At 39.5% G+C, this 24,682-nt stretch overlaps 1 protein-coding gene across 1 annotated transcript in view; it reads left to right on the top strand.

Annotated features, from left to right (window-relative positions):
• LOC124788115 (purine nucleoside phosphorylase-like) overlaps positions 1–22,965 on the top strand; it is a 63,292-nt gene extending 40,327 nt beyond the window's left edge. Inside the window, exons 3-6 of the mRNA XM_047255239.1 lie at positions 9,386–9,564; positions 11,603–11,778; positions 14,432–14,622; positions 21,054–22,965. Coding sequence (XP_047111195.1) covers positions 9,386–9,564; positions 11,603–11,778; positions 14,432–14,622; positions 21,054–21,271 — 764 coding nt within the window. The 3' untranslated portion in view covers positions 21,272–22,965. The remainder of the gene's footprint in view (positions 1–9,385; positions 9,565–11,602; positions 11,779–14,431; positions 14,623–21,053) is intronic.
• Positions 22,966–24,682: the final 1,717 nt, after the last annotated feature.

Raw genomic sequence — 24,682 nt, forward strand, 5'->3', positions numbered from 1 at the left:
CACCAGAATATTTCGGGACTGTATGTATTAGACTTTGGTTATACCTTGCGACTCTGGAGGAGACGTTTAATGTATGCGCAGGGCGTATACGCCCCGGGACAACCGGGAAATCCGAGAAAACGCGGGGATTTTTTAGAATTCTGGTAGTTTTTCATCGTTTTAGTTTTCATTTAAATTGTTGTAATTTTGACTGGTAAGAACTGATACTCTGACAAAGAATGTTACTGTGTCCTACCACACTGCAGAAAAATACTGCGGCCATAAAACATAAACGAGACAAGAAAATCAAAATAAAACTTAAACAAGAGAAAAAACCAAAATAAAACTTAAGTTGAAAAGAAAATGTCCATTTACAACAGCGAAACACAGTGCTCACACAAGCGTCTGCCAAAAGCAAAACGGGTCAAAGGTTTTAGGACGAAGACTAAGCAATTCTTCATAACAACGAACTGCTTCCGATGAGCGTGACGTCACAATAGTATGAATATATACAATACGTCATTTGTTTCTATTAAAAAATTCGTCAATGGAGTAGAAGGAGTTGGCCACTAGTAAGTCTTTCAGGCTCCTTTTAAACTGATCTTTATTTGTAACTAAATTTTTTATATTTGCTGGCAAATTATTGAAGATGAGTGTTCCTGAGTAGTGGACCCCTTTTTGAACTAAAGTAAGTGCTTTTAAGTCATTTTGCAGATCATTTTTGTTCCTTGTATGGTATGTGTGAACTGAGCTGTTTGTTGGAAAAAGAGATATATTATTTAGGACAAATTTCATTAAGGAGTAAATATACTGAGAGGCAGTAGTTAGTATACCCAGTTCTTTGAAGAGGTTTCTACAGGACGTCCGTGAATTTACTCCACAAATAATACGTATTACACGCTTTTGGACTTTGAAAACTTTTGACTTGAAGAGTTACCCCAAAATATTATGCCATATGACATTATGGAATGAAAGTAGGCAAAGTATGCAAGCTTTTTCATTTTTATGTCCCCTATGTCCGCTAACACTCGAATTGCAAATACAGATTTGTTAAGGCGTTTCTGCAGTTCTGTGGTGTGCTCCTCCCAACTGAGTTTATTATCAAGTTGTAATCCCAGGAATTTAAGACGGTTAACCTCTTCTATCTGCTCTTCTCCATACTTTATGCATATGCTAGGTGGAAACCTCTTACAGGTTCTGAATTGCATATAATGCAGTCTTTTCGAAGTGGGGAGGGAGAGTAGTTTTCACGTGACCAGTTTTTACTTTTAGTGATTTTACTGTTTCTTCATCGTTTACAACTCTCACGTCAAATCAAAACAAAATAGAATTCTGTGACCGGGAGCTATCAAGTGAATTGAAATACATTCACATAATTACAGAAGGCTAAAATAAGTTGTTAGTTTCAGTTTTCTAATTTTATTTTATTTTCACGTTTTTGGCAATCAAGCATTAATCGCCTTGCGGAACAATGAATTTATTTCTGCCGATTTGCTAAAGAAATTTGCCTTTTATTAGTCTTTTCCGCAGAGGCAGTTAATTTATTAGAAACTAAGTGTTTCATTCCACTCTATTGACTAGTTTCAACTGTTTGCTGAATTTCAAATGCACGTTTGCATCTTCCGGCACGTATGGCATTATGCCATAATAAGGAACCAAACATGAGATAATACAGTACTGGTACTCCAGGAAAGTTTGCATCCCAAAAACCACACTGAAAAGCTTAATATCAGGTTGGGGCATACATTTTCGTGAATCTGGACATACAAATGTGCACTTTGAGCCGCATTAAGTGTTTTAGTATGATTTACGAAATTCCGATCTTCTCTGATGTTCTCCTCAGTTTATGACGTAGGGTAAAATCTCTTAATGCTATGTAAGATCTCCTAATGCTATAAAAGAACGAACATACGGGCTTCGTACGTCATCGCAGTTGTGCTCGCGCAGTACCGCCTGTTTTCTGGTGCTCTGACAGATGGTGAAATGAATTCTAACAGGTCGCGCGAAAATATTGCGAATGTGGTATGAAAAGCATTATTTTCAAAGTAAATTTAATTTTACGTGAGATGAATTATGTTACGTGCGAGAAAGTCCTTTGAATTTCTTAAAACACAGAGCGTTTGACTCTCATTTAAAGCTTAACACTTTGAAGGCCAGCCACTTAGAAGAATTTCAAGCCCAGAAGACCAGACATTTACGTCATTATTTAAAATTTTACTGGCACATTTGCGTGATGTATCATAATGTGTAACGCACGGAAAAAAGACCAACATTATATGTGAAAGCTTAGCTTTTCTTGCAGCTACACTATGTTAATTTTAACATGAACTTTCGTTATTTGTGTGTTCACGCTCCTTAACAGTGATGTTGCTATTTGTTGATTACATCACGTGTCCTATGCTCTGAAGATCTGCTATAATCGCCTGGCGAGAGCACGTGACATGAGCTATGACTGGCTTATTAAAAGCGCATCGCAATCTCGATTTCAGTGTTTCGGAAACTAACGTGCTGTGTTTAATGGTACTCGAATATATACTTTCGTAGTACGAAAATACGCAGCGTACATGTTGCTGCACGTCGAAGATCTTTCCAAAACGCGTTTTATTTTTTTTCGCGGAGCGGGGTACGTTCGTTTTCTAAAGTGCCTCGAAGTTTCACTTAAGAACGGAAAAATTGTATTTTAACGAGGGAAAAAAAAATATTTTTAACCTGAAAAAATCCAGGTTTTTGTTCGCGTATATACACCCTGTGCAAGTTACTAAGCCGTGTGACGTGATCTTTGGCCCCGAAACACGCTGACAAAATTATTGGCTGCTGCGGTGCTCATTGTCACGATATGATTGATGCACTGACAACGCAAATAAGAGATTGTATTTTAACGAGGGAAAAAAAATATTTTTAACCTGAAAAAATCCAGGTTTTTGTTCGCGTATATACACCCTGTGCAAGTTACTAAGCCGTGTGACGTGATCTTTGGCCCCGAAACACGCTGACAAAATTATTGGCTGCTGCGGTGCTCATTGTCACGATATGATTGATGCACTGACAACGCAAATAAGAGATAGATAGCGCTCCATGCTTTTAAACAATTTAAGGTGAATTAATCACTGGAAAAAAATATCAGTAGGTGGTGTTGGACGTTTCTACATGTCACCCCTTCCCATTCTCAACCTCACTCAAAGCGGTAGTAAGGCTATCTTATTCTCACAGAATCTTTTATACAAATAATTGCTCCAGGCATTCCTGAGTCATGATTTTATGTCAAGTCTTTCCATCTCAAAACGCTAAGCCATGTAAGGGTGTCTTAGTGTCGCAGTAATTTTTTTCAGATTTTATGTGATACGTGTATTAGTTGTGGTACGTATTAGATCAGGCATTTCAGAGATATACACTGATATGCCGTTGCCGTTGCGTGTCAAATAATGTATATACGGAATTTGCTTGAAATTTCACCAGATATTACGGAGTTAAGATTCCATTTGCCTCCCCCCCCCCCCTTTCACCATCACCCTACTGGTGTTAGGTGGCCCTTACCCCTGCAGGAACTTTGGCGGACGTGCGCACAACTTACTAAAGTTTCATCGTCATCAAATGACTGCTGCAGGAACGCATAGAAGACGAACAAACGAATACTCACTTTAATATTTTACACTACAATTAATTGGGAATACTGATGCTTTGACGATGGGATTGCCCTTGTTCTAAATTTTCGTCTGCTGTAGCCTCATCTTGGCATTTAATTCCATTGACTAAGAATGTAGAAGACGATCATGACCATATTATAGCACATGATAGCCTGAATTTTCTTGATACGTTTCGCAACTTACAACATTCTATCCTTATCAGTGAAACAGATTTTGTGATATTATTTTGCAGAATATTTTCGAAACATTGGGAAGTCAAATGGAGCCTTGTTAAAAGTTGTCACATATTCCATGCTGTTAGTTATACAGTCCATTTATCAAATATTCGTTAATTGACCATAAAGTTATATAATGTTAAATTCCTACAGTTCTCAGTGCACTAAGCGTTACTTTGTGTACGTGTAAATATACACACACATCAAAAAAAGTTTTGCATTACCTCTGTTTCGACAGTTCCGGAACCTGTACAGAAAACTGGAATAGAGATCAACATTAACATCATTTCCGCATTTCTTATTGCTCATGAAAACCACACATTGCATGTTGTACTACACTACAGCGAGACCTTCAGAGGTGGTGGTCCACATTGCTGTTCACACCGTTACCTCTAATACCCAGTAGCACGTGCTCTTTCATTGATGCATGCCTGTATTCGTCGTGGTATACTACCAACAAGTTCATCAAGGCACTGTTGGCCCAGATTGCCCCCACTCGTCAACGGCGATTGGGCGTAGATCCCTCACGGTGGTTGGTGGGTCACGTCGTCCATAAACAGCCCTTTTCAATCTATCCCAGGCATGTTCGATAAGGTTCATGTCTGGAGAACGTGCTGGCCACTCTAGTCGAGCGATGTAGTTACCCTGAAGGAAGTCATTCACAAGATGTGCACGATGGGGGCACGAATTGTCGTTCATGAAGGCGAATACCTCGCCAATATGCTGCCGATAATGGTTGCACTATTGGTCGGAGGATTGCATTCACGCATCGTACAGCCGTTACGGCGCCTTCCAAGACCACCAGCGGCGTACGTCGGCCCCACATAATGCCACCCCAAAACAGGAGGGGTGCACTCGCTGGACAGTGTGTCTAAGGCGTTCAGCCTGACCGGATTGCCTCCAAACACGTCTCCGACGATTGTCTGGTTGAAGGAATATGCGACACTCATAGGTGAGGGGATCGTGATGCCAGTCTTGAGCAGTCCATTCGGCATGTTGTTGGGCCTATCTGTACCGCGCTGCGTGGTGCCGTGGTTGCAAGATGGAACTCGCCATGGACGGCGGGAGTGAAGTTGCGCATCATGCAGCTTATTGCGCACAATTTGAGTCGTAACACGACGTCCTGTGGCTGCACGAAAAGCATTATCCAACACGGTGGCGTCGCTGTCAGGGTTCCTCCGAGCCATAAACCATGGGTAGCGGTCATCCAATGCAGTAGTAGCTCTTGGGCGGCCTGAGCGAGGCATTTCATCGACAGTTCCTGTCTCTCTGTATCTCCTCCATGTCTGAAGAACATTGCTTTGGTTCACTCCGAGACGCCTGGACACTTCCCTTATTGAGAATCCTTCCTGACACAAAGTAACAATGCGGACGCGGTCGAACCGCGGTGTTGACCATTTAGTCATGGTTGTACTACACACAACACTAGCCATGTACCTCCTTCCTGGTGGAATGACTGGAACTGATCGGCTGTCGGACCCTCTCCGTCTAATAGGCGCTGCTCATGCATGGTTGTTTCATCTTTGGGCGGGTTTAGTGACATCTCTGAAAAGTCAATGGGACTGTGTCTTTGATACAATATCCACAGTCAACGTCTATCTTCAGGAGTTCTGGGAATTGGGGTGATTAAAAACTTTTTTTTGATGTGTGTATTTAAGAGGAACGTTGGTAAATTCACCAATTTCATACCGAACATTATATGTGACTTGTTTGATGCACAAATAATAATCGGATCATGAAGTGAAATGTTGAATCGACAGTGTCCTAGGAGAGTTTCGTGTAGCTTGGTGTCAGCGGTCGGTAATACTCAGAATTGACCTCCGTTACTGCAAACCAGACTTGAGGAAGCGATCTGTTTGTGCGGCCACAACCAGGAAGGAGGATCTTGCAGTTGTCAATAATACATCTACGCTTTTCAGGACACTGCGCATTTAAGCTAATATAGTGGCACCGCGTCGCAAATGATTGATAAAACTGCCTTAAAACAACAATTGTCACCCCTCTGGTGGGGCAAATAGACGAAAATATCGACACTGTCAGTAAACTTTTAACCACAAAGTAATTATAAAGCCGATATCTGCAGATACAAACCCATCAGCGTAGACCTCTACGCATAGTACAAAAAGTTAAGTTACCTGGCGTGGCCAACTTGGTAGAAACTTTAGTTACCTGAGTCTACAACCCATACATACTCCGCTTGCCACTGTGAAGTGCGAAGAACACGTGTGTTATAGGAAAGGAGGTAAATGGGTTGGAATGTGGAGGGGGGGGGGGTAATGCTTATTGAGCTGGTCTCTTTGCCAAGTACGATATGGGTCACGAGGACGATGTAGGAGATGGTGATAAATAAAGAAGTGATTGCCCGTTCACTGAACTTCGACGCGCCCAATGGTAATTCGCCGATTTCTCACTCCTTACTGAGCTGCTGTTTTACTAGGACTGGCAGACTTCTCTATTTTCGAGAAGTGCACATGAAAATCGCAGCCGGAGGAGGTGAAAATTACGTATGATATTTTCTGTTAACAATGGCGTTGTATGACATACATAACGAGGTGACTCCATATATTCACCGTAAAAACTAAATTACATTAATCTGCCGAAGCACCAGAACGGATCTTAGGAGTCAGCACTAACAATAACTGCCCATCTTGTGTCACATAATGCCATTGTCAACAGGTAACGTTGGTCTGTTTGTTGTTACAAACGAGATGACTTCTTAAAGTGTAATTTTACGTGCTCTTTCCATAGTGTAAAGCGAAATTGTTCTAGTGCAATGCTTGGTGTAACGATTTATGTTAATAGGAACAACAAAACACGAAAAAAGGCAGTAATCACATAACGATTGAGTGATGTTGCCGCAGGCAATAGAATGTCCTCTTCCATGCCAGCCAGCGTCGACTTTGAAAACATCTATCAGTGTGAAACACACTTTTCTCGCATGACGTCCCGAAAACCATGGGGCAAGGCACTCAGGTAGATTACCGAAAAGCATTTTACTCGGTACCACATCAATGCTTATTAACTAAATTACGACAGTATGCGGTATCAAGCGATATCTGTTACTGGAGTTTGTTTGGGTTGTTCTGGGGGAAGAGACCAAACTGCGAGATCATTTGTCTCATCGGATTTGCGAAGAATGGGGAAGGAAGTCGGTCGTGTCCTTTCAAAGGGCATTCGCCTGGAGCGATTTAGGGAAATCACGGAAAACCTAAATCAGGATGGCCGGACGCGGGATTGAACCGTCGTTCTCCCAAATGCGAGTCCGGTGTGCTAACTACTGCGCCACCTCGCTCGTTTTTTGTCACTATTAGTGGTAACCTCAGACTGTGTGGAGATGATGCAGTTATCTATTAATGAAATTAAATGATCGTATGGCATTTATTGGCTGGGATATCTCCTTCGGGGTTCAGCCGGTGTATTGCAAGTCTTTTTAGTTGATGCCACTTCGGCGACTTGTGTGTCAATGATGATGGACACACAACACGCAGTCCCCTGCCGGGAATTGAACCCAGCCCCCCATGCGTGGTAGGCGGTAACGCTGCCACTATGCTACGGAGGCGGACTAGTTATCTATAATAAAGTACTGTCTGAAAGAAGCGACACAAATGATAAGATTTCAAAGTAGTGTGAAGACAGGCAAGTTGTTTTGAATGATCAGAAATTCTTGTCTAAATCTGTATATTTCACAAGAGGATGAAACATTGTATCCTAAGACTATAATGTCAGCAGGTCATAGTTGGAATCAGGTGTGCCTGTGCAAATACCTAGGTCTAACAATTTGGAGGTATATGAAATGGAATTATGATGTAACCACAGTCGTGGGTGAAGCAGGTAGCAGACCTAGGTTTATTGGTAGAATGCTAGGGAAAGCAATCAGTCTACAAAGGAGACAGTGTACAAAACACTTGAGTGGCCTATCATGGAGTATTGCTAAGGTATATGGGAACTGTGCCAAACAGGACTAACAGGGGATATTGAATGGATACGGAGAAGAGCAGCATGAATGGTCACAGGTTTGTCAGCTCATGGAAGAATGTCACAGAGATACTGGAAAACCTGAACTGGCAGACACTTGAAGATAAAAGCAAACTGTCCCATGAAAACCTACTTAGTAAGTTTTCTAAAACCAACACACTGCCAGTAAACTTTTAACCACAAAGTAAATATAAAGCAGATATCTGCAGATACAAACCGATCAGCGTAAGTAATGAATCTAAGAATAGGTTACAACCTCCTATGTGTTATTCCCATAGAGACTGTGGATACAGTCTTAGTCTAATTGCAATGTGCACAGAGGCATTTAAGCAGTCATTCTTCCCGTGCTCTGTACCTGAACAGAATGGACAAAAATGCCTACAGTAGGATGCACCTCGTGCCATGCACTTGACAGTATTTTCAGAGTGTGGATGTAGATGTGGATGAGATGGGGCAAGTGGGTGAAACGCCAGGCCGTTCCATGAAAAGTTGCTGAAAGTAGTACTGTTCTAAGATGTATTTATACAGTGTGTATGTAGTTCATTCTCAATCAGTCAATAAGAAAAGATCAGTAACAGTTTGTTTGCTAAGTCTTACTTCTCCTTGTCATCTGTACTGTGCTGTCTCCTTTTGCCATCCAGCAATGTGTCTCTCAGTGGTCTTCCTATTTTTCTGCCCTTTTAGCACAAATTGTGAAACAAAGATCATACAAGAGTAATGTGGGATTGCTCAGACGACTGGATACATATTATTTCACAACAGTAAACTAAAATTGCACTTCTTAATGCTGTTCATCGTTATGCTACTTAAATTTGATAAAGTAAATTAGAAGGCAAGCTGCTAATGTGGAAAAAACTTGTCGCATCAGTTATGTTAAATAGCTACTGTTTTTCTCCTGATGGTAGTTAATATTTATGTGTTTACAATGGTACTTTTCGAAGATTTTTTTTTATCAGCATTGGTAGAAACTTGTCACATTTACACTACTTACTACTTTCCATGCAACTTTTCATGTTTCATTTCACACAAATCATTTTACATATATTTACTCAATCAGCTGCAAAATTACTATTAAAATTTTCACTTTTGGTGTCCTTTTTCTAATCTTTGATAGTGAGAAGTGCCTTTTATTCATAGTAAGATTATCAATTTTTTGGCTGGACAGCTTCCATGGGCTAATCTGATTATAAACCCTGCAGCACCACATGGTTTTAGATACTTCATGGAAACCATAAGTCTGAAAACATAACCTAAGTTTGTGGGAGTGTTAAACTCTATTAGAATGGAGGCGACTAATTTATTGGTAAATGAGCTTATCGACATAGAGCAGATTATTCAAAAGAAAGTTTTGGTGTTCACTTTACCTCCAGACAAGAATAATTAAGGCAGAGTGAGTATCTTTAATGACAACCAAACCCACATTTCTTGTAATATGAGATCATGTCATTTCATCACAGCATGATCCAAAATGTTAGATACAGTTCTTTTGCTGGATCAGACTCACCTGTGAAGCAGTATTTCACTGTAACAAGATTTTGTGTACATCTGTAATATTGGTGTTATTTTCTCCAGGTGAACTGGCAAACACACTTACAAAGCGGCAGGCGTTTCCTTACTCGGACATCCCCGGCTTCCCCCACTCGACAGTTGCTGGCCATGCTGGCCAACTTGTATTTGGATTTCTTGAAGGTGTCGAAGTCATGTGCATGCAGGGGCGTTTCCATGCCTATGAGGGATACCCAATTTGGAAGGTAATCGATGATAAAATATATGTAAAGAATATCTTCCTTAACTTTAGACTAAAAGTTTTCACTATAGTGAAACAAGTGTCTGAGGTGTTACGAATTGTTTTAATGTGGCTTTTAGTGACCAAGACTCTTGTATATGAATTCAGGATGACATGCTGCCCAGATGTTCACTGCACAGCTGTAGCCAGTAATATCACTACGTAATGTTTATGCAAGTCGTGATGGATACAAAAGTAAACTTCCTGGCAGCACATCATTCAAATGGCCACAATAATAGCAAAAAGTTCCCATATTCATTGTATTTTTACTTCCTGATTTCTTGTCAGACCTAGAAGAGAGTTATATCACTCAGTTTCTCATTGATATATTCTAGTCTGGCACAAAAAAAAAGTTCTACTTGAAGAAAGTTTATACCTGTATCACAGTGATGTCTGAAGTTATATGAAAATGCATTGGTCTTCATTATGGTCCCTGCTTTTCTCTATCTAGGTGAAATGATAACAAACATCTTTGAGTGAAAAATTATTTGAGATGAAAAAGTTAGATGCCTCATCCTATCTGTTATCAGCAAGTGTTACAGTATCAGCAAAGACTAGTTCCACCAGTGGTCTTGTTGATTTGTTTGACATCTGGTGAACATAAACAGGTTCCAAACAAGTTAAAATTGTATTGTGGAATGTGGCTGAGGCCATAGCCTATTTATTTTGTTTGTGGCATCTTAACAGCTGAAGTATTGGGAAATATGTTGTAAAACCTGTAGTGGATGAAGCAGTGTGGCTTGTGCAGAAAATGCTTATATTCATAAATACCCACAAAGGTCATTGTCCTTCTGTTGCAGTCCAGTATGGATTAAGTAATAAAGCATTCAGAAGACTGGCCTGTAAAAGACCAGTTACAAAACTCAGTTTCACAAAATGGAAACAGCCTGTACACTTAAAAAAATTAACAAGAAAAAACTTCAAAAAACATAAAATTGAGACATGATACCACAGCCATCAAACCAGTGTGTCCTTGTGCAGATGAATCTTCTTTCTAAACAGAGGTACAGTGAAGAGAAATCCAGAAGAAGAATGAAAAGTAACAAGGAAAATTTTAGGTTCAAATTATATTGAAGAAAGACTAAGAATAATTAAGGAATTAAAGTATACCAACATCTGCCTTGGTAGCTATACGGTAAGCATGGGGGGTTGCTCGGAGACTTTTCCTCTGCTCGGGGACTGGGTGTTGTGTTTCTCTTGCTTTCATATCACCATAACTAACATTACTATTGAGATGGCTGAGTGGGCACGGCCTTAAAGCCTATAAACTGAAGGAAAAAAGTGTACAAACATTATTCAGGTATTAAAAAATGTAGGCTATAATCTATGACCATACAAAAGAATGGAACCAACCAAATCAACTAGACAGATTGTGGAATTCTATCGTAATAGCAGTAAGAATAAAACTGAAATAATTAAATGTGATAGTGTAGCAAACGACGACCTGCAGTGTGCAGGAATAACACAACTTGGTATGCAAAACAGAAAAATGTTTAGCCATAAAATTGATGACTTGGCAGAAAAACCCCTTAAAACCAGAGCCTTGGTTGGATGAGTTGAAAAGAGCTGATTCTGGAGGATGAAAGTAATATGGACACTGAGAAAGGCTGATACCATGTTGCATCCTTTGAATAAAAGCCATGGCATTTTGTTTAAATTTAAGATAAATATTTCTGGAAAAATTTACATTTTATCAGTGGAGAAGAGTGACATGTTATACACTCCCTTTTGTTTTAGAAACTATTTCAAACTGATTACTATCATAACCATCTTCAGCCATTCATTAGCTCTTTCAGAATCTACAATAGGAAAAGGAATCATAGGCTAAATCAAAATCTTGAAATTTAATATTGTAGATTCTGAAGATGGCCAAAACTAATAACAGTTGTAATGCTCTGTTATTGTATCTAAACGAGAGAGATTGCTGATCATTATTCCAAGTGTGTAACTGCTGATATTGATGACTCAAATGGTAGCTTAAAGACAGATTTTGATCTGCGCAGTGTGCCATGCCTGTGAGGGTCATGAAGCTGATAGGGGTGACCCACCTGATTGCCACCAATGCTGCTGGAGGCATCAATGATGACCTGAATGTTGGTGACATCATGCTAATCAAGGACCACATCAGTCTGATGGGATTTGCTGGAAATGGCCCTCTTATTGGTCCAAATGATGAAAGGTGAGTGCTATCAAGGAGAGTGATTTCCTTTTGCCTATTTGTTTCTTATGGAATATGCTTTAGAGACATATATGCAGTTTGGCTTGTATGCAATACCTGCAGCAGTTATTCCTTGGTGAGTTTGACAGGTACAGATTGACCTTTGCTTTCCTCTGTCTGTTGCCCTTCCTGAATCTGCAACTAACATTGTGCATTTTTAATGTCATCCGGGATTCCTCTCCCTCTCCTGCTCCCTCTTCTTTGGAATCTTTCTTCCAGTACCTCTTTGTTGTGTGCAATTTCTTTGGGATATGAACCAGACATTATGTTTTCCCTATTCTTTTCCTGTAGTTTTCTTCCCTCTTTGGTTCTAAGATGACTACTTTCCTCACTCACTTTCCATTTCACCTAAAGCATTTTGTCCAAAACGACATTTCAGAACTATAAAAGTATTTTCCCTTTATCTTTTTGATTGCAAATTGTACAGTGCCATATATTACCATACTCCAGACAAAGCACTTTATGTATCTCTCTTAGTTCTACAATATAGGAAAAAGATAGGTTACTAATTACCATAAAGAAGACACATTAAGCTGCAGACAGGCATAATTAAGACACTTACGTTAAGCTTTCGGCCACAGCCCTTATCAGCAAAAGAGAAACACACACATTTCATACATATAAGTATGCACACTTCACTCATGCATGACCGCCAACTCTGGCAGTTCTGTCAGAATTCTTTCTGTTGTTAACAGACCTCCCAGCTTCTCAAAAGATCTTTCACCCATAGCTACACTATTTCTTATTTTCTCCACAGTTTCCATTTTCTACCACTCACCTTCCTAAGTATTTTAAAGATTTTATTTGTTCAACATTCTTGCCTTCAAATGCCTTTTTGTTTTCAGATTCTGTTCAATTTTGTCCTTCTTGTATTTATCCTCATCCCATATTCTTTCCCAGTTTTACAAGTTTCTCGACCATAAATTTTAATTCATATGATTCTGTCAACTATGTCCGTATGTATGTTTACACATAATTGTTTTTCTCCTTTTTGCTCATTGCCAGTCCTCAATACCATTTCCTTTCTCAATCATTTGTCCTTCAGTAGTGTCAAGCAGTTATATCCTTACATTTAATACACAATGAGGCAAACTTAGTTGGTAACAGCAGTATTTTAACTAATCACAATAGATGTACAGCTATAAGAAAACAAATACTGACCACAATTTTGAAGGCATAATTGAATAGTATCCTACTAGTGGATACTCTTCTCAAAAAGGCATGTTTTGTGTTCTTATGAAGAGTGATAAATTTGTTACATTGCTAAGAGTAAGTTATGTACATTATCCAGGCACATACATGTGGCCACCGCCTTGACATAAATATGCAATAACTAGTCAGATGGCAAATAGCAGCACTAGCAGTGAAGGGTATTGAAGTGTTTTGCAGGTGTGGAAAACAGAGCAGTCATTCTTGTAAAGTGGAACCAGAGTAATTTATCTGAAAGGGCATTGTCATTGGCTTTTGGCCAAGGGTGGAAGCATTTCCAAAAGTTTGCTAACTGTTTGCATGCTGCTGTGGGTAAAGTATACAGTGTGTGGCAAAATGGCACTGTCCAAAACTGCACTGAGCCAGTTGTGCATCATGGGCCATAGATAATAGGGGGTGAATGACAGCTGTGGAGATGTGTACAAGCAAATAGATGTGAAACTGATGAGTCACTGACCATCCAGATGAACCTGTGGCTACCAATACTGTCTCCTCAATGACTGTTCAGTGAATGTTGTTGTGCATTGGCCTCCACAGCAGGCGCCTAGCTCATGCACCTGTGCTGACTGCTGTTCATTGGCAACAGAGGCTGGAATTTGATCATCATTACTACAGTTGGATGTCCACTAAGGGCAACAGTTAACCTTTTCATATGAATCACATTTCATTCTACACTGACATGGAATGCCTGAAAGTAAAAATCCTGCAACAAACATCGAAGTGTCCAGGCCAGAGGAGGGAATGTTATGATCTGGGGAATGTTTTTGTGACATTTCCTAGGTGATCTTGTCATTCTGGAAGGCACAGTGGATCAATACAAGTATGTGCTTATCCTTGTGGACCATGTCCAACCCTGCACGTAGTTTATTTTCCTGGGCAGGATGGCATGCAATGTGTCGCACAACGCGCAGTGTACATGTGTGGTTTGAAGAGCACCGGATAAGTTAATCATGCTCCCCGGGCCATCAAACTCCCCAGATTTAATCCCACTCGAGAATCTGTGGGTACATCTCAGTCAGGCTGTTTGCGCCATGGATCCACAGTAGAGAAACTTAGCATTGCTGGGCATTGCACTGGAATCGGCGGGGCTCCACATCCCTGTCAGTACCTTCAGAACATGACTGTCTCCCTGCACATCTCGGAGCAGTACTGCAGGTGGTTATTCAGACTCCTGACAGGTGGTTACATTAATGTTGCTGGACAGTGTAGTACTTTGAAAATCATTGGATATACATATTTGTGAACAGGCTATAATGTTCATCTTCCTAAGAAAGCTGTGCTCAATTTTTTTGTAAACTGCATAGATCTTGTTTCTGTTTTTGTAGGGAGGGCAAATGGGATGACAAGTCCAGAAAACAAAAAGTTATGAATCCTTAGTAAAGCAATATCCATTTAATGTTCACAGGTTTGGACCACGCTTTGTGTCAATGAACAAAGCATATAATGTAAATCTCCGCAAGAAAGCCCATGAAGTGGCCAAACAGATGGGTATTTCAGATGTTGTGAAGGAAGGCATTTACTGCTGCATAGGTGGACCAAACTATGAAACTGTTGCAGAAAACAGATGCCTCAAATTGATGGGAGTGGATGCTATTGGTAAGAAATATTATTCAGCTTACAGAAACTTGACTTTCTCAGTTTTATTCTGTGAATTTCTGGACTGTATGACAGTGAGTGATGAAATGTAAATAGTAGAAATCATAGAATGTGAAACTACATCATAAAGAGATGCTTGAAAAGGATTTGTTGTTTCCAGAATAAGATTTTCACTCTGCAGCGAGTGTGCGCTGATATGAAACTTCCTGGCAGATTAAAACTGCGTGCCGGACCGAGACTCGAACTCGGGACCTTTGCCTTTTGTGGGCAAGTGCTCTACCATCTGAGCTACCCAAGCATGACTTGCACCCTGTCTTCACAGCTTCAGGTACTGGCGGAAGTGAAGCTGTGAGGATAGGCCATGAGTCGTGCTTGGGTAGCTCAGATGGTAGAGGACTTGCCTGCAAATGGCAAAGGTCCTGAGTTAGAGTATTGGTGCGGCACACAGTTTCAATCTGCCAGGAAGTTTCAGGATTTGTTGTTATCTACAGCTGCTATGAACAGCAAATGTCAGGTCATTCTTGCTAATGATCAGTTTGTAAAGTCAGGGCTTCCTTATGACATGATATGCTTCTGCTTATGTCAGCAACGGATTGCACACTGATTTGACACTGATCACTGGAACATATTGTGACATAACATTAAGATGTTCAGAAAATTTTTGTGGGTTTCTTGTTGTGTGGCATACATGCCTTCCATCTTCTGGCCAGAAGATGAAAAACTGAGAATATTTTGTTACATTGATAGGCCATGAAAACAATAATTTATATGTTCTTAAAATGTTCACCATTTTCTGCATCTGTAAGCATCAGTCATTTAATCAAACTAATACTACATTTTAAATAGACAGATAAAAAAATCTACTCACTAAGTGGCAGCAGGGCAACATGCATGCAAAAGGATTGAACTTTCACAAGGTTCTGTAGCCAGTGGCTCTTCTTCTGGTGGAAGAGTTGAGGGGAAGGAAGAGGGTTGAAGGAAAAGGACTGGAGAGGTTTAGGGAAAGGGTACAGTTTAGAAAAGTCACCCAGAACCCCGGGTCAGAGGAGGTGGATGGGATGAGAAGGTCTTTCTTTCTCATACCATCCAGTTAGTCTTCCTGGCAGATTGAAACTGTGTGACAGAATGAGACTTGAACTTGGGGCTTTTGCCTTTCATGGGCAAGTGCTCTGCTGACTGAGCTATCCAAGTATGACTCATGACCCATCCTCACAACTTCAGTTCTGCCAGTACCTCATCTCCTACCTTCCAAACTTCGAAGAAGCTCCTCTGTGAACCTTGCAGAATTAGCACTCCTGGAAGAAAGGACATTGTGGAGACATGGCTCAGGCCACAGCCTGGGGGGATGTTTCCAAAATGAGATTTTCACTCTGCAGTGGAGTGGTGCTAGGTCTGTAAGGTTCGCAGAAGAGCTTCTGTGAAGCTTGGAAGGTAGGAGATGAGGTACTGGCAGAACTGAAGCTGTGAGGAGAGGTTGTGTGTTGTGCTTTGGTAGCTCAGTTGGTAGAGCACTTGCCTGCGAAAGGCAAAGGTCCCGGTCCGGCACACAGTTTTAATCTGCCAGGAAGTTTCATATGTAATTGTACTTCAAATATATTTTTACAGATGCAGTTATCTATAATGATTTATTATCTGAATGAAATAAAATAAAATAAAATAAATAAAAATAAATAAAAAAACACCTCTACAGATATCAGTCAGATCCTGAGTAGATTTGAAAGTGGTGTGAAGAGTGGCGACTTGCTTAAAATGTTCAGAAATGTAAACCTGTGCAGTTCACTTAACAAAATGCAAAAATTTAGTGTACTGTGAACTACAGTAACAATGAGTAACAGTTAGAAACAGACAACTCATACAAATACCTGGGTGTAACAGTTTGTGGAGAAAATGGCACTATTGCACAGGCTATGTCGTGGGGAAGGCTAGGGTTAGATGTCAGTTTCTTGGTAGAATACTGGGAGAATGCAGTCTACAAAGTACACTGCACACAAATGACTTGTGCATTTGATCTTAGAATATTGATGAAATGTGTGAGAACCATACCAAGTAGGGCTAACAGGGGATTTTGAAAATATTAGATGAAGGTCACCACAAATGATCACAAGTTTAACTAACAGGAGTGCCGTAAGAATTTTGAAAAATTAGTACTGGCAGACACACAAGGATAGATACAAATTATCCTGAAAAAGTCTACTTGAAGTATCAAGAACCAGTATCAAATGAAGAACTGAGGAATATACTGCACCTGCTATAAATCACTGCTTCAGGGTCCACGATGACAATGTAGGACTAATTACAGTGAGCACAGAGGCATTTAAGCAGCTATACTTCATCCACTCCATGCACAATTAGAACGAGAAAAACCATAACATGTGGTGCAATGCTAAGAACACACAGTTATGCCATTTAACAGTGGTTTACAGAGTTCTTATAAGCATGCAGAAAGAGAACAAACTTTACACAGGCTGCAGTAAACCCTGGTGCTGCTTCTGGGCCTGTCAGTGTAAAGAAGTTGCTCTCTCATTCCACAGCGGTGGCTGTAAGGCTACCTGACTAACACTAGAGTGCTGCAGCTATAGTCAGAACAGTGTTGGACCCAAGTGCACAAGGCACCACCGACACTGCATAAGGTGGCACTGTGCACAGCCCTCATGAGATAGGTACACGTTTTGTTTGATGTCCATAACATGAAGATCAGAAACACTGCAGTGTCTTCCAGCACATAGGGGACATAGCACATTTTGTGGTCTGTGTGCATTAGAAACTAGCATATGGGTAGTTTGTTGCTAGGAGTATCACAGAGTTCATTTTTCTACAGGATGAAGTGAATTCACACTGCTGTATGGTAGTCTGCACCAGTTTCAGAGGTTATCTCAATACCTTAGGCGTATCAGTCAAACCAGCTTGGTTCCTGTAAGGTGGTGCAAGGATTCATTGGTCATATACATGTGTGGATGGATATGTGTGTGTGTGCGCGAGTGTATACCCGTCCTTTTTTCCCCCTAAGGTAAGTCTTTCCGCTCCCGGGATTGGAATGACTCCTTACCCTCTCCCTTAAAACCCACATCCTTTCGTCTTTCCCTCTCCTTCCCTCTTTCCTGATGAGGCAACAGTTTGTTGCGAAAGCTTGAATTTTGTGTGTTTGTTTGTGTGTCTGTCGACCTGCCAGCACTTTCATTTGGTAAGTCACATCATTATATTTGGACACCTTGGCTGCAAATACTGTATAGTATCTGACAGGGACTCCATTGGGCCCTGCAAATTTGTTTAGTTTTAATGATTTCAGCTGTTTCTCAATACCACTGACACTAATATCTGTATCATGAGATGATTAAATTGGGGCAGTACTTCTATCTTTCTGTTTGTAAAAAAAAATTTGAAAAAGGAGTTCAGCATTTCTGATTTTGCTTTGCTACCCTCAATTTCGGTTCCTACATCATCCAGGAGTGTTAGCACACGTGAACGCTCTGAATAGTCTCAAGTCTAGCATGCAGAATTCAATAGAGGCCCTCTTAATTGTTTGTCTCACTTCAGGTGATATTAGGGAACAGTTGTAGGTCAGATAAAAGGCACTCACTGTACAAATTACAAGATTTTTACTGTTACAGGTAGATGTGTTCTTTCATAACATCATGAAAGATCGTCTCCCTAGTACTATTGATGTTGGTGTGCTTTACCAAATGGGTAGCACCATGAAGCACTGAAGAGATATACTTGCTAACATTTGCAGCATGTCATGATCCCAAAACATACACCTCATGTCTTTATCACAAAGAGGGTTCACAGGTTTCCGTATTTGGTGCTCTGCTTCCTTATTTAAACTCTTCTGCAGAATATGGGGGAAAGTGATGAGATGCCAGACTTGATTCACCTAGACAGTGGCTCAAAACCCTGTCTGTCCAATGAGGTGTAGAATTACTAATAAAACCATCATAATTGAAGAATTGCCACTTACAGATGTAAACTGAGAATCTTACATTAAAGACGAGAATCAGCAGAGGCAATCACCACCCATGTTTCTAAAAGAGTAGTGAGCTGGCCGTATCATGATAGGTGAGTGTACGTCCTGGGCACTGCAAGGCAACTTCTGTACCTCAGGTGCTAACCGACTTGGCTTGGTACTCATGAGTGTTTTAGTGCTAAAAACAACATAGTTTTTTGGTGTTGTCAGATAGACCTCTTAGCATTAAGTTTCCTCTGGTTAACTGTAAAATGCATTCATATCTAACTCGATAATGTGACCACATGGTCCTGGTTTTCCAGCATGACTTGCAGCATGTGATACTGGCTCTGGCTTTCACATAATGGACACTCAGCAAGCTTGACAAGTACTGGTACTGTGAGCCCTTTCTAGAAACCTGGCAATGCAAAATAAAAGTTCCCTTCACATGGCTATCTCCAAGTAACCACATAAAATTGTGTATGTGTTCACAATAACTCACCTCTCGAAGTAAGATATTTAATCAATATCAGCATCTCTTTAAATTTCGAAAAGGTTTCTCCTCAGAACATGCCATTTTTCAATCTACGAATCAAATTATACAGAACTTAAATGAAATACTGGTAACTGTTTTTCTCTATGACTTGTCAAAATCGCTTCATTTTGTAGTTCACAGTATTCTCTTAGAGAAACACTAATATTGTGGTATCAGAGATATTAACAGAACTGGTTTTCATCTTTCCTGTCTGAAAGGCCGTAGGGTATTGCATTAAGGAAGCCAGGGAGTGTACACAATGAAACACACCTTCACCATGGGAAACAATCACTAAGTGGATGTCACAGATCAATATTGGGTCTGCATTTGTATATAAATAATATGCCTTCATATATCCAAGAGTCAGAAATAGTGCTGTTCGCTTATGGTACAAGCTTTATAAGCAAGCCTAATGGAGTAACATCAACATGTGAAAATGTAAATTTGTCTTGAAAATTAATTACTGGTTCTCTGAAAATGGACAGTCACTGAATTGAGATAAAACACAATACATAAAATTCAGCAGGCCTACAGTGCAAGTTCTCGCCACACCATTAGAAGTAATGCAGGAGGATAAATAAATTAATGAACCAGAATACTCTCAATTGTTAGGTGTTTACGGAACTGGAAGTCATAATGTTACAGACCTTCTTAAATGTCTAAGCTCTGCAGATTTTGTGTTAGAGACAGTATCAGACTTTGAAGCTGAAAATGTCAAATGTAGACTTGCTTTATCTGTTTTAATTTATCTTCTTGTGGCATCATGTTCTGGGAAATATGTTTCTCGCATGGAAGCAGGGTAATACAACCTCTCCACTCTTACAACTTCTTGTAAACCTCTCACTGAAAAGCACACCTATGCCTGTATATGAAGACAGCTGGAAACAGTATGTCAGTTCTGCATTTTGGGAGGTGGACTAAGCCAGTGTGGGAGTTGTCAGGTGTCATTGTGTGGGTAGAGGGTGTGTGTGAGAGGTGGGAGGCAGGAAGAAGAGTGGGGGGGGGGGTGGCAGCTCAGAGGGAGGCAGCAGGTTTGCTGGCTAGGAATGTGAGGGGGAGGTGAGGCAGGTGCACAGACTAGATATGTGACGCATGAGTATCAGAGCCAGTGGGGAGCAGCACATGCTGAATGTGACATGGAGATGTTAATTGGGAGGGGGTAATCCTGTCACTCCCTCACAATTCGTGTTCCCACATCACCTTTAGAGTGTGCCACTTTCCACCAGTTGACACCTATATGCTTCTGCTTTCCAGTGATTGGTCTCCTTTACTCGTGAAATATTTATATTCTACCAGAAATTTCCTACAAAATCTTTAAGCAGTTGGGCATACTGAGAACAGCCTCACAATAAAATTATTCTGTTGTGAAGTTTATTGATGTTGCTTTCAAACTGCGACTGATTGGAAACATTAATGAATTTAATACTAGAAGCAGAAATGATTTACGTAATTAATGACTCAGCCTTTGTGTTGTACATAAAGGAGTGAAGTAATGAACTGTAAAAATCTTTGACCACCAACCCAGTGATGGAAAAAGTCTAGGTTTCAAATACATTTGTATTAACTGAAGTGTGTGGCAACTCATAACCACACATTCACGGTTACCTCACAAACAGCTCATCCACAAACTCTTGATCACTGGAGGATTTTTCCTTCCTTTTATTGTATACTTTCATCCACAGTTTTTGCTGTTAATTATCAACATGCATGATGTTTTGTGCACCATGAGAGCTGTCTACAGACTAATAAAAACAAAACAAAACAAAATAAAATAAAGAAAACAAAATGAAATAAACAAATGCTGATCACCTCCAAGATTGATTTTAATGACTGTCACCATTTACTTGCTTTTACGTTGTGAAAACTTCATATTCATTTTAATACAACCTGTTATTAATATTCTGTAGCTTCATTGTGTAATAATATGAATTTAACAAAATACTCTTGTTTTGTTAGGAATGAGCACAGTCCACGAAGTTATTGTGGCACGCCACTGCGGGATGGAGGTGTTTGCCCTCAGCCTGATCACCAACAAGTGTGCCCTCAACTACGACGGTGACCAGGAGGTGTGCCACGAGGAGGTCATCGAGGTCGGCAGGGTGAGGGCCAGGGTCCTGCAGCAGCTTGTCTCTAACCTGGTCCCACTCATGATTGCAGCGACAGCCTCAAAATGAAGTTGTGAATCTAAACTGAGAAAATGCTTTACTCTGCAGAGTGCTGCTGTTGTAAATGGTGCCTTATAGTATGGCACTTCCTGATAGGAAAGGAGGACTAGTTTTTCAGTGTCTGGGAGTTTCGTCAAATACATATTATGTTCTGACCAATCCACAGAGAATATATAGTGATAAAGCGTATGAAATGAGGCTGTTCATGAGAAGGAATAAACATAGCATGTGAGCTACACAAAATTTGAAATTTTGTATGGAACAGAGTATTGCTTTCGGTTTGTGAGCATATGGAAGCTCAGGGTGCAAGACATGTTTTATATATTTGTTTGGTATGAATAAACTCTAAGTTGTTAGTGCCCGCTAGATCAGGATTCAATTCCTGTTGTGCACCATTGATATGGTTTTCCAGCTTTAATGTAAATATGTCTTCCCCTTATTTTGAATTTCGTACTAAATTTCTAATAGTGTTTTTACAATGTTATCACTTCTGCTTTAAAGCATGTGAAAAATTATAAGAGTTTTATGCATGAGACCAATATTGTAAAGATATGTAATGGTTCATTTAATTGGATTCAGTGCTCTTTCTTATACAACTGCTCAGCAGAAAAAGAGATAAATGCTTGTAACTGTTTCAGTAACTGATATCCTCTTTTTATACACTTCAAATTTGTATCCACACTTACGCTACAGAAGACAAAACATGGCTTGTTTTATTTTGTCTGCTATATTTTACATTGTAGTAAAGTTTCTTAACATGTTCTGTAATACTCTGAAATTTAGATTACCTCTGTGGAATGAGAAAATCTTACTACACATTTTTGGGGATAAAATTAATATGTACCTGAGTCAGTATGACTTTTTACATCATTCCTTTGTTCTTTTCTTCTTAGCAGTATCAATAATTTGTACATGTATTAAAGTAATCTTATCTTTGTTTTGTATTTCCTTCACAAATTTGCATAAGACTGAATGATCTGGTTTGCAGCTATAAATATGGAGAAAGAAGGAAAAGTAACTTGTATTTATTTTATAATATTGTACAGTACTATGTTATAGGAAAATTGTTGATTGTGGCAGTGGCAGCAATATCGGTCTTCCTACAGAATTTGCAGCCATTCTTGAAACTGCATTGACACAGTGGCCTTTCAGATAGTTTGGTGAACGAAAAGCAGACCACACAACTGCAATTTGACTTGTGTTCATAGGTGATAAAGTGGACTGATATCACTGGCTGTTTAATCTCCAGAAAATGAACAAGGCCACCAACAATCTTGTGTGTGTCACAATCAATGGTTGCTGTTTTATCATGGACAGTGTTACTGTTTTCAAGAATTGAAAGGCTATTGTAAGCATTGCTAAAAATACTAGAAACAGAGACAGTGAGTTTTAAAAATTCTGAACTGTATATTTTTCGATAGGTTAAGATGTTTATGCTGTGTATCTAAGGCAACATTTTAAATGTTTCTTTTATACAATGTGTTGTTTAAGACTAGGTAGAAGACTATACTGTTATTTCATTATATGAAGATAATGTACTATGTTTGAAATGCTGAAACATTAGTGATAGAGTACAAATTATGCTAAAAATTACAATGTGCATTAAAATTGTTCAGTATTTCAAATACAGAAAAGTGTTATCATCTTTGCCCAATTTTTATAACATCGAAAATTTCCAGAAATAAAATGTTCTTGGACTGTAATGGATTTATTTAATGTATTTTGTGTGTTCATCTCTGTTTAAGAATATTATCACGAGTAATTTAAAACAGATTTTACATTTTTCCTGACATGTTGAAAAGTGTGGTTACATTTTGTGTAGTAGCCTACAACAACACATTGTTAACTAAAATACAGGCAATAAAATAACAGAAGCAGATTGTTTCTAAACAATTTCATGATGTGCCTGTGAAAATAATGAACAAAACAGCTTTATACGTAGGATATATTTGCTATGCTGTTTTCTTAAGCTTTGTTGTTGTCACATTTTTATTGCCTCCAATCACAAATCCTTCCCATTTGTGTGACAGATTTCATACATTTAAATATTATTCCATAGAGTGAAAGCAGTGTTGCTCCAAATATTATTGTTCAAAAGTTTTGACATTAGTATCTGCTATTGTTTTCAGGAAGATTGTTATAAAGATTAACTGAAAAGTACATTCCTGACACAGAAGTAATGATCTGTGTAAAAATTAAGTTTTCATTTTGTCTGGTATAGGGGTCATGAATATAAGGAGGTTCTTTCCCCTTCGCTGTACTGTCTTTAACTATTACATTTTTAAATGATTATAAGTTTTCATCATGTTCAACATGTAAATGCATGATAGAGGTGGAGTATCACAGATCTTAAACAGTGTTTTACATGAGTCTCTAGGTTTGCATCCAGTCATGATTATAATGACATTTTTCACAGTTTGAATGTGATGATGGCTGCTTTGGAGTTTTTGAAAATGTGACCCCATATTTAAGATGAGAACAAAAATAGGCATGACAGACACTACTTACTGTTTTCTCACTGCAGAAGAATTTTAGTGAGCAAAGAGGTAGTAGTACAAATACTCAATTTTAAATTGCTTCACAACCATAAGGATTTGGTTGCTGTCTGTTCACAATTTGTTTATTATTGACAGACAAATGGGATGTACGGATCTTTGTTGAGAAAACTGTACCAATCCCATGTTATCGGTGATGCAGGTCATAGCCTGTTGCTTCTACCTGCTGGGTTGTTTGCTCCATGGCTTTGTGAGGGAAAGATGTGGAGTGCACATGACCTTCATGATGATAAAGAAATCATCGCAGCGTTGATATACTGTTTTTATTCTACTACTTTTCCGAGTCTCATGTGAGGTCGATGCATGACAACATCTGGCTGGAATGTAATGCGTGTGTAGTCGATTCACTAAGAGAAGTTCAAGAGTTGTATATTGTAGGAAATACATTGAGTTCAGCTTCTTTGTGTGTTACTCCACTGGAACAAATTTCTCTTTCTGCATCTTCGACACAATGGATCAAAGACCATGGAGGGATAAGCTGTCTAGGTTCAAGGGTACTGAATAGCATGAACCTTGTAGCATTGGTACTGTATGGTGACAATGAAGAAAAAAAAGCAAGAAAAAAACAAAGCCTAGCAACAGACAGAATTTATGGATCGACAACTGGACTGTTTCAGTGGTGTACTCCTAATACCACCGTTAGGGAAATCAAGATCAAGGAAACATTCCATTAGATGGTCTCAAAATCATAAAGTGCAAAAATTTTGTGATGTGCTATAAAAACTCTTCTTGACTAGAAACAACACACACACACACACACACACACACACACACACACACACACACACACACACACACACACACACACCTTGATTCCTTGTGTTGTTGCATCATCTAGTTTGGGGCCTACATTGCATGTTTTGCT

Source organism: Schistocerca piceifrons, chromosome 3, assembly GCF_021461385.2.
Source record: "Schistocerca piceifrons isolate TAMUIC-IGC-003096 chromosome 3, iqSchPice1.1, whole genome shotgun sequence".
Classification (NCBI taxonomy): Eukaryota; Metazoa; Arthropoda; class Insecta; order Orthoptera; family Acrididae; genus Schistocerca; species Schistocerca piceifrons.